Raw genomic sequence first — 11,221 nt, forward strand, 5'->3', positions numbered from 1 at the left:
ACCCACATCCTGGCATCTCCAAGAGCTGCAGTTTAATCGATGTTAAGATAAGCAGCTGGAGGAGGTTCTTCAAAAGTAATAGAAGCCGATATAAGCTAGGCTGAGCAACCTTAATCTGGGTTCCTAGAATAGAGTTTGGTAATTTTCCATAGAGCTTCTCATCAAGGCAACCAAATTCTAGTTGAGCCTAAAATGACCTCGTAAAAAATACAAGATGGAAGAACTTCTGCAATGTCTTGCCCTGACACACTTTAAAAAGCATTTTTAGGATCCCGCCTTTCACCGTCCTTTAGTCCCCCGCGTGCAATCCCTCCGCCACGATGCCGATGTTCACCGTGAACACCAACGTTCCCCGCGCCTCAGTGCCAGAGGGGCTTCTCTCCGAGCTCACCCAGCAGCGGGCGCAGGCCACCGGCAAGCCAGCACAGTACATCGCAGTGCACGTGGTCCCGGACCAGCTAATGACTTTTAGCGGTTCTAGCGACCCCTGCGCCCTATGCAGTCTGCACAGCATCGGCAAGATCGGCGGCGCGCAGAACCGCACCTACAGCAAGTTGCTGTGCGGCCTGCTGGCTGATCGCCTGCACATCAGCCCTGACCGGATCTACATCAACTATTACGACATGAGTGCAGCCAACGTGGGCTGGAACGGTTCCACCTTCGCCTGAGTGCTGGCCTAATAACTTACCAGCACCGCTGTTCTTGGAGCCTTGCTGCACTCAGCGTTCTGTTTTCGTCCACACGTAGCAATGCCCACCCTCCGACCGGGAGAAATAAATGGTTTAGAGACAAAAAAAAAAAAAAAAAAAAAAAAAAAAGCATTTTTAGAGTAGCTTAGTGATGTGGGATTCCCCTCTGAATGCTGTGAATACCATTGGTTCATAAAGAAACTGTCTTGGGCCAGCACAGGGAATAGAGCTTGGCAGGAAAGACTAGGAGTCAGAGAGAAGCCATGTAGCCCTGCCAAAGACAGACACTGTTTACCCAGTTAGACAGCCATGTGGCAATACACAGATTACTAGAAATGGGTTAAATTAAGATATAAGTGTTAGCCAATAAGAAGCTAGAACAAATGGAACAAACAGTGTTTTAAATAATATAGTTTCTGTGTGATTATTTCTGTGTGATAATTTCTGGCTGAGTAGCTGGGAACACACTAGCGGCCTTCCTCATACAACTTGGGAAGAAGATTTTGGTTGGACTCTTGAAATATATATCAAGATATATTGATGAGTTAATCCAACTGCGTGTCAATCATATATAGAAACTTTTAACACATAGGGTTTTTTCTGAAATATAAAGTTTACACTAACTATTAGTGTGACACTATCTAATTTTTAAAATGTTAAAATTTTCTAAAAATGAGCCCTAGATTACGACAGAAGCATTTAGTTTCTGGGCATTTCTTTTTGGTTATAGTAAGATAGATACTGGCTTCAGAATTTGTAGGACTAGAGAGAAATAACTCACTCAGAACTCTTCCAGAAACAATGTTTTGGCAGAAGAACATGTATCCATGTTATGTTTCAGAGCGGTAGTCACTAGGTTGTTATCATATAAGTTAAATTGTTTGTTGTTTTCTTCTACTGGAACTTCAGCCTTTACTCCTGAGTGGAAATGGGCAGAGGCCTAGGCCCTTGATCCTCTAGCTTTGTGGCAGCTCCTTAGAACAGATGTGGGGTGATAACCGTTTTCCCTCTTGGCCCTTGGAGGAACACTGACAACTTAGTTTCTATCTTTTCCATTAAGTAAGATTTGAAAAGGTCTTCAGTGATAGCCAGAAACTGTCAATGCACCTGAGCTATCATCTGGCTGGTGATTGAGTCAAGGGGGTTGGGGAGGTAGTGCTGCAAATCTCAGAACTCTGGTTTCTGATCCTTCTACAGATTATGCAACTAGAGACTATTTATCCTCTTTCTCTAGAGTCAGCTTTTGTTTGCTTTGCTTTCAGTTCAGTCTGTAGGTTAGAGCCTGCCCTGCCATTGCACATTGCTACAACAATTTGCTTTTGTTTGTCTACTTACATGCTCATTTTGTTTGTCTTCCTTTTTATCTTGCAGGTAACTTCTTTCATCTTGAGAAAGAATTTATTACATTTTATTTGTTTATTTTGTGTGTGGGAGATGAAGCAGGCATGCATATGGAAGTCAGAGAACAGCTTCTGGGAGTCAGCTCGTATTCCGCTGACCTCCGACTCAGGCTATCAGGCTTGGTGGCAAGCACCTTCACTGGCCGCATGGCCCCTCTAACTCTCCTTTCCTCTTTTCACAAGTACGGCACAGGCACTGCAGATGAATGAGTCTCATATAAACCAAACAACTCTCAGAGCCTTTTCCGTAATATTCAATGTCAGCAAAGTGAAAAGTGGATAGCTTAGCTTTGCAAATGCAGCAAATTCTCTACCCCAGTGCTTTTTTGTCTTTTATTCTGTTTGCTAGTCTTCCAATAGTATTCTATACACACAAAGTAATGTCCTTGAAGTATGACACACCAGGACAGTGCCTGCTCCAAGAGCTCCATCTTCAACTGTTCTGTCTATTAGAAGCCTAGTACTTAATATGCTCCTTGGGAATCACTGAGATCATAGATTCTCAGTGTCTTCATCACAAAACTGTCATAGCTGTGTAATATAATGATGAGTTCATTAGCTCAATATACCTATCTCACAACTGAGAGATTTCAAAATACATACATTATACAATCTTTATTTATAAATATAAAACAAATTTTAAAAATTTCAGTGAAACAAACAGGAAAGGGAATGGTAGCCTTTGGTTTATAAGACTCTCTTGAGAACTAGACTGACCCAAAGCTTCTCCTGAAACCCTGATCTATGGAGAAGGAATGCACTTTATTATCCAAGTATAGGGTTAGCAGGCAGTAATGGCCTGGGGCCATGTCCTTGGGGGAGCTATGGCTTCAGATCCCAAGATGATTCTTTGGGTAGACCGTCCATAGGCACTAGGGGAGAACTTACTGTTATTACACTGCTAAATGACATAGTAGTACACTGAGTCCAAATGATCGATGGAAAATGCAGAGATCATGGCATCTCTCAGTCCTCATCTGAGAAGCTTCTATGGGCAGAAAATGGCACAAGGATATGCAGAGCACTCAGCGCTAAGAGGTACACAGATATTACACATACCTTCCCAAGACTTAGGGATCCCTGCAGAAGTATGGGGTAGAAACGATGTAAGAGCCAGAGGTGGTAGATGACTATAAGGAAAGATCTTCTGGAAGTAGTAGAGCAGCTGCACACATGAATTGAAAGTGATTGTGACAGAATGTACAACACCTGTCCAAACTCAGTTCATACCAAATGCCAGTCTGGAGAGAGGCATTGCACAGAAAGTCCCATTCCTAGAAACAATTGTTAGCTGTTAAAAAACCAAGAGATAGTTTTCTCTAAGAGTGTGTCTATTCCCTAAGAAGTTGATCATGCTACATGACCACATTTCCAAGAATTACATTTGTGTCTGCACAAATTGTTCATGAAGTGTTTTCTGTTGTGGGAGGCTGCTTGTTCATTCCTGGCTGCCCAGAACTGAAATAACCACACAGAAACTGTATTAATTAAATCATGGTTTGGCCTATTAGCTCTAGTTTCTTATTGGCTATTCTTACATCCTAAACTAACCCATCTCCATTAATCTGTGTATCTCCCCGTGGCTATGGCTTACCAGCAAGGTTCCATCACATCTGTCTCTGGAGGGGCTATATGGCTTCTCTCTGACTCCACCTACTCTCTTTTCCTTTATCTGCTTGGAACTCCTGCCTTACCCTATTCTGCTAAGACTCTGGCTGAAACAGATTTATGCATTAACCAATAAAAGCAACACATAGACAAAAGGACTTCCCAAACCAGTTTTCTTCTTTTTATTTATCAAAGACACAAAATTTGGTAGATAGAGAAGGGAGTTGAACCTGGAAAACATTGAGAAATGGTGATGAATATGATCAAAAGATGTATGGAACTCAAAACTCTCAAAGGATAAAAGAATATAACAGTATAAAACGATTGTTCTTTGACTGATGACTTAGCTGATCAAAAGAGAATAAAAGGCCCACTTGAGTTAAGAGGGATGAATGACAGAGAGAAAGGAGAATTTTAAAAAGTGATTACAATGTCCTGCTTCTGGGCTCCCAGATCTGTTTTTCTCTTCCTTTTTTTTTTTTTTTTGTGTGCGTGTGTGTTACTTCTATAATCTGTCTATAATCGTCCAAATACTTCCCTGGTTTTACGTAGCATAGTCAAAATTTTTATCAAAGAACTGCTCTTGAAAGGAATGAATATTTTTAAAATAGAGATCATCTAAAGTTAAGAATGTTACATTTCTAAGAGGTTACATGTAGCGGGAATTCCTTCCGCTCCTCAGCCAATAGCTGCTGAGATACCAGCCCATTGGGGCGTGGTCTCTCTCTCTTTAAAAAAGCTGCCACTGCCTTCCGCTCGCTCTCTGGCTTCTGGCTCCACTTCCAGCGACTAGGCTCCCTTCCTGATTGTGCAGAGGGCTGTTGTCTGGGACAATGATCTGTAAGTTTTCCCACCTTAAATAAATAACCATTCTATTAATCATAATTCCAAACTGGTATGGGATTGTTTGTGACTTACGCCTTCAGTTACATGGCAGGGATGGTACACTCCTGTTTGAGTAGATAGCAGAACCACTACTTGTATACTGATAGATCAGAAAATTTGTTTCACTCTTGTGTCTCTTACTACATTACAAGCTTCATGAAGAAAAGGTAATATTTCCCATGGAGCACAAAGCCTGGAATTTAGTAAGATTTTCAGTTATGATGGTTACTCTTCACTGTCAAATTGATATGATCTACAGTCATCTGGGGGAGGTGCCTCTAGGTATCTCTTTGAGGTTTTAGTCATTAATTGAAATGGAAGAGCCACACACTGTGGGTTGCACCATTCACTGGGTTGGAATTTTAGGCTGTGCATAAAGAAAAAAGTGACCTGAGCACAAATACATATTGTTCTCTGCTTCCTAATGGTGGGTAAATTTGACTTAAATTCCTTACGAGAAAAATGAACTTGAGCCCAAATAAAATCTTTTGTTTTGTTTTGCTTTGCTTTTCAAGACAGATTTCTTTGTGTAGCCCTGGCTGTCCTGGGACTTATTCTGTAGACCTGGCTGATCTCAAACTCAGAATACTAAGATCAAAGGCATGAACCACCACCTTCCATAATCCTTTTGTTCTTTAAATTGCTTTTGTAGAAGTATTTTATTATGGGCATAGAAAATGTAACATACTGTAAGAAAGGGCACAGTGAAACCATGGCTTTCACAGTGCCATGTAGATTGGAGAGAGACTAGCCAGAGATATTCGGAGGTGTCCATAACTTCCATGGCTGCACAATTCGAGGACTGAAAGAAGCACAGCAGTGGAGAAAAGTCTTCCTGGTTTTAAAGAATTGAGCAGCTGCAGGGAGAGGAAACAGAAAGCTAGAACTAGAACTGCCTGGTTCGGGGAGGGACTGGCAAAGGTAGTAGACCAAACTGCCTAGGGGGTGGTCCATAGTGAGCCAGAAGCTGCATTTCAGGTACCTGCTAGTAGGAACCCAGGAACCTAGAGGTTAGTGTGGCACTCTGATATGAAACCATATAGATGCCCCATTTGCTTGAGGTAGGAAGAGATGAGGGAAGGGGCTCTTCTTGGCAGACCAACCTACCTGTTTCACTGGTTTCTGCTGCCTCTTAGCTTCTGTCTATCTGCCAGTGATTCTTTTACAGTCCAACCTGAGTTGAGGCCAGAGGGTAATTCTGGATAATGTCAGCAATCCTTCCTCCTCCCTGCCCAAAGGCTGGGACCTAATAGCAGTATGGTATTATTGTTTAAAAGAATTAATGGCACAGACATCTTCCCATACCCACTATGGAACCTTTTGAAAATAAAATAATCTCTTTTGTTTTCTACAACAAAACTAACAGTATTTTCCTTTTAATTTGGAATTTTCATTTATATTACCTACCAAATTTTTTTTCTTATATTAAATCTTAGGTCTTGGTTCATTTATTCATTTTGAAGAATAAATTTATTCTGGACTTATAACACAAACGTGAGACCAAAGCTTAATTCAGCAACTGAGATTCACATAAGAAAACAAAGAAGATGAAGGACAGGGTGATAAAAAGAAAAACAAACAAACAAACAAACAAAACGCAAACCACTGCACCACCACATTCTTCTCTCTGGTTCTTTCCTTTAACTCAGGATCAGAGAAAAACATGAACCCTGTGAACCCCAAGTCAGTGGAGGATCAGCTCTCATGGTAGGCATTTAGTACAGCTAATGGAGTTTGCAAAGACCAAGAACCTGAAATCTCATATTCTGAAGTTGGCAAAAGGAGTGAGCTGATGCGTTGGATGGTCTCTGTCTGCACTCAGACACTGGTACAGCATCTGCAGGCTACCTTGAATGTCTTGTCTCTATGGTAAAAGACATGCAAACATCTGACATACTGGCAGGTTTCTGACAATGGGGTGCTCTCAAGTGTTTCACAGCTGGCTTTCTGGGAAAGGGAAGCAAAACAAAACAATAAAAAACAAATCTAGAAGTATTATTTGCCAGTTTCCATGGTATACATTGTTTTTATCATGGCCAGTTTCCTGCAACAAATGTGAGGTTCATCGGTTCACAAAATTCCTGAACATTCTTCTATTGACCATAATGAAATGAATAAACTTCAGTACACTAACAGGGTTTCTCAGAGTGTGACCATCATGCACCTCAGTTCATCTAAAGCTTGATCTTAACTCAATACCATGTATACTTACATTTCTTTATTGAACTGTAATATTTATAAAGTGTCTTGTGATAGGAGTGGAAGAAAAAAATCAACTATCAGTTAAGAGTCTGAAAAAGACAAAATTTTAACAAGCATAATACTGCTGGTTATATTCAGGTTGTCCTGGAAACATAAAAACAAACTTTTATCTCCTTATCTAAAAAGGTCAAGAAACATAACAATAACTATTCGATCATTTAATCTGCATGTTTTAGTGATTATTATGTAGCAATTGCCAAAATATGTGAAAATACAAAAGCAAATTGGATTCTTCTATTGCGATCTTCATTCTGTAACAGGACAAGAGAGAGTAGCGCTTCCTCCATCTTGTGTTCTTGCTGAGGCCATTTCAAATTTAACTAGAATTTGGTTTTCTTGATGGAGAATTTCATGGAAAACAACCAAACTCTATTCTAGGAATCTAGCATCAAGATATCCTAGTTCCCTTATCTTAGCTTCTGTTAAACTGTTTGCTCCTGCGAAGCCCTCTTTCAGCTGCTGAGCAAAAGACGAGCACATGGTTTCTCCCTTTAAAAACTCCTTGTTTAGGCATTTGAGGTCATACCAGGTCCCCAAACACTTGGGTGTGGTTCCAGGAAACTTGAATAAAGACTCAGTTGACTATAAACTATATATGAGTGGTCATCTCTGGTAAACTTTCTAAAATATTTTTGGATATTCCAACAAGATCCTAGAGACTGGACCTGGACACTTAGGGGCTCTTACATCCCAACACCACCACCCCAAACAAGGTAAGTAGTAAATCATCTAGTGTGAATGCCTCAAAAGGTAAGTTTGTTCTGTAGAAAGCACCATGTGACTAGAACACAGGATGGAGTGCCTAACACCACTATAGATCCTGTGTCCAGGTCTGTATGATACATTACCAGAGGCATGTACCCCCACTCCATCTGTTGGATGAATGAATGTTTGGTGGCCACCTGTGATTTGTCTGGTCATTTGAAGGTTAACATTACATTTAAGGTTTAATAACTATGATTTATAGATATATATTACAAAAATGTACCTCTAGCTTATAAGCCCCTACCTTGGGGAAAAAAAAATGTACTTATAACCAGGTCAGTCCAATTTCCTTTTCCTGGAATAGTTGGGTTATTACGTAATCTTGTAAAATCTTTCACTGCCTTGCTGTTCTTATAATAGGTCACAAGGCTATGGCTAACTGCTAGTTCTGTTTTTGTATATAATGCTTGCTTGCTTGGGATAACTGAGTCATCTGCCTGACATCTGTTACAAAATTAAGTTTTGCTTCAGGCAGACAGCATATGAGTTAACTCAATCCTCCCAACTTGTAACTTTGTGGTTTTGCTTTTAAAACTCCTGGACTAATGATAGCCTGGGCCTTATCTAGAATTTCCAGCGTCTGGTTTGGTCCTGACCAGAATCTGGAAGTAAAAGCCTGTTTTCATTAAAACCCTATTGCCAGATTGGTGAATCTATGAATGACCCCAGTCCTTAAGAGTTTTTATTGTGTATGCATTCTTTGCCTCATCTATTTAAGTCAGTTTGTCACCTGCCCTTGTGGAAGGAAATCAACTATATTTAAACATTTTTAGAGGAACTTCTGGGATGGGGACAATTATTGTATTCGTTTCTCCTTGGGAAGTCTCTACAGTCTTTAAGAACATGCATGAGTAGACCCTCTTTTGAGGTGGGGTGGCCACCTGAGAGACCTTTAGACCCCAGGCAGTCAGGTTAGTCTGGAATGTTGTGACTGGCTCTCCTGGTTATCCTGATCAGTTCCCTTATGCCAGTCATTGGCTAATTCTTGCCCCTCCATCACTCCCATGTATGAAAATTGGTGTTCTTTCTTTGAGGGTCAAGGTGTTCGTGGTCCCACCAAAATCGTCAGAGACACCCGAAGTGCTGCAGTTTCTCCCAGCTCCAACTGAAGAGATGCACATTCCGCTCTGTTCTGGCTGGACCAATATGAAATGCAAGAGGAACCAGAAGAAATGATTCTTTCCAGAGGGAAGGCCAGGAGGACTGAAACCTGGCACCTCCTCTCCCCCAGGGAAGGCCAGACAAGCTTTGTCTGAGGCTTCAATACCAGCTTCCATTCTCCTTGAGAGAAGCACCAGGACCCTGTTATAGGCAAAGGGAAGAAGAGGGAGAAGGAAATGTCCTCATCCCCATTTATGGTATATATTTTCCTCACCATCAGTGATTTTTGTAATTAGAAGACCCCAAACTCTCTTTTCTTTTTTTTTTCAGAGAAGTTGCAGGCCTTTATCAGCCTGTTGGAAACTTTTTCTGCACACGAGCTGATGTGGGAAGACTGCCAACAGCTCTTGGCCACCCTGTTTATGGGTGAGGACCGAATCCAGCTAAAACTTTGGAAGCTCACTCTGAGCGAGGTAGCAGGATATTGCCTCATGCAGAGGCCAAGGTAGAACAGACTTTCCCATCAACGTGACCCACTTACTATCTTAATGCCAACGAAGATTAAAAGGTTATTGGACACATCTTGTCAAACATTGTTGAGAGGATTAAAATTAGCAGGTGGAAAACCGACCAACTGGTTCAAGGTAAGTCAGGTAATTCACAGGCCTGATAAATCACCCACTGGGACTCTGGAAATGCTTTGTGAATCGTACCAGATATTTACTGCCATCAACTCAGATGCCCTTGAGAACCAAAAGTTCCCTAATATGACCTTTGTCATGCAGTCAGCCCCAGACATAAGAAAGCTTCAGAAATTAGAGGGATTTTAAGGGCTGAATAGTGTGAGAACACACATGGGTGTGAGCCTGTTTCACCTTAACCCCACATTCAAGAAGTTTAGAGTAAAAGGGGCATGACTTAAGGCATTATGTGGTGACAGGGTATAATCCCCTTGATTTTATATTTTGAAGCTGTGTTTTCAAGGAGCCATGGACACACTCCACAATTCCTTTTTCCTTGGGGAATACAACAAATGCCTGTTTTATGTTCCGTGTTTTATTGGGAACAAAAATGAAATGCTTTACTAACATACCTGGACCCATTATCTGTTTTTAGAATTTTAGGAATTCCCATATGTGAAAAACACTTTAACTAATAAGTTACCACATGCTTAGTGGCTTTTCTAGTTTGTGCAGAGGCCATTAAAAAACCTGAATATGTATCTATTGTCAGATACACATGTCTTAATTTGCCAAACTCAGTAATATGAGTAACATCTAGTTTCCATAAGTGATTAGAAAGCAGGCCTCGGAGATTTTCTCCCAGGATTTATTCGATCTAATAAAAAAGGGAGAAATTGTGAGATTACACACAGATGTGAACCTGTTCGGCCTTTACTGGAGGTCAGAGAGTTTGATCTTATCTTTGCTCTTTCAAAGTTGTTAACAACAAGTATGGCTACAAACCCTGACTGAGGGTATGGTTACTTGGTGTTTTGAACTTAAGATGGCCCATAGAGGTGGATCTGCTCTACCCTGACAAAATATCAGAGAATTCAAGCTCTTGTGTTCCTTCATATAAAATAGGTGTGACATAGGGAGTGGATGCCTACAGGATACTTGGTTTAGGGTGTGTTCCTTGCAGATTCCTGTCACAAACACTAAATGATTTACTCAGGAAATAATGTCTTAATGTCTCAAGTATTGAAACAAGTAACTGTTCTGGTTTTCCTTTGTGTCATATTGAAGCAATTTTTTGCCTTCTTCCCTGCTTTTGTATTGGTGCATAAAAGTGTATGAAAATTAAATGCCAGCAGATTCAGCATCCAGTAGTTGCTGAGTTGACCTCCTGGTACTATCCTATGTCTCTGCATCTCTTTCATATCTCTGTTTCTCCTACCTAATGTTTCTAATCTACACATGCCTACTCTGAAACATATGAACCCATTGTGGCTTGACAATGGCAGAAGTCACCCCCCAAAAAGTGACTTATGACAGAATAGGTTCCAATTTTTGGAAATTATTCAAGAGATGTATAATAGCCAAGATTCAGCCAATGACAAACAGGGAAAGACACTCTCCCTGAGTTATTTGGGACAATGGTTTTACACTGTAAAGATTTGTTTCTTGTACTTGTTTAATAAAATGCTGATTGGCCAGTAGCCATGTAGGAAGTATAGGCAGGAAGACCAGGCAGAAAGTAGAGGTGGGGGCCATGAGAACAGGAGAATTCTGGGAAGAGTAAAGATCCAATCTACCGTCATCACCCAGCCACGGAAGAAGCAAAATGAGATCACCTCAAGGATAAAAGGTACCAAGCCACGTGGCTAACACAGAAAAGAATTATGGGCTAATATAAGTTATAAGAGTTATAAGAAGCCTGAGCTAATAGGCCAACCAGTTTATAATTAATGTAGACCTCTGTGTGTTTCTTTGGGGCTGAACAGCTGCAGGACCGGACAGGACAGACACCTCTGTCAACAAATAACACCCAACGTGGACAGCTATATCC

General features: G+C 40.9%; 1 protein-coding gene across 1 annotated transcript; it reads left to right on the forward strand.

The window, feature by feature from the left end:
• Nucleotides 1-319: 319 nt before the first annotated feature.
• Nucleotides 320-790, forward strand: LOC130870258 (macrophage migration inhibitory factor-like). Its single transcript, XM_057762888.1, has one exon. It carries the CDS (start codon nucleotides 321-323, stop codon nucleotides 666-668), a length of 348 nt encoding a protein of 115 aa, XP_057618871.1. The 5' UTR covers nucleotide 320; the 3' UTR covers nucleotides 669-790.
• Nucleotides 791-11,221: the final 10,431 nt, after the last annotated feature.

This window comes from Chionomys nivalis, chromosome 2, assembly GCF_950005125.1.
Source record: "Chionomys nivalis chromosome 2, mChiNiv1.1, whole genome shotgun sequence".
Lineage (NCBI taxonomy): Eukaryota > Metazoa > Chordata > Mammalia > Rodentia > Cricetidae > Chionomys > Chionomys nivalis.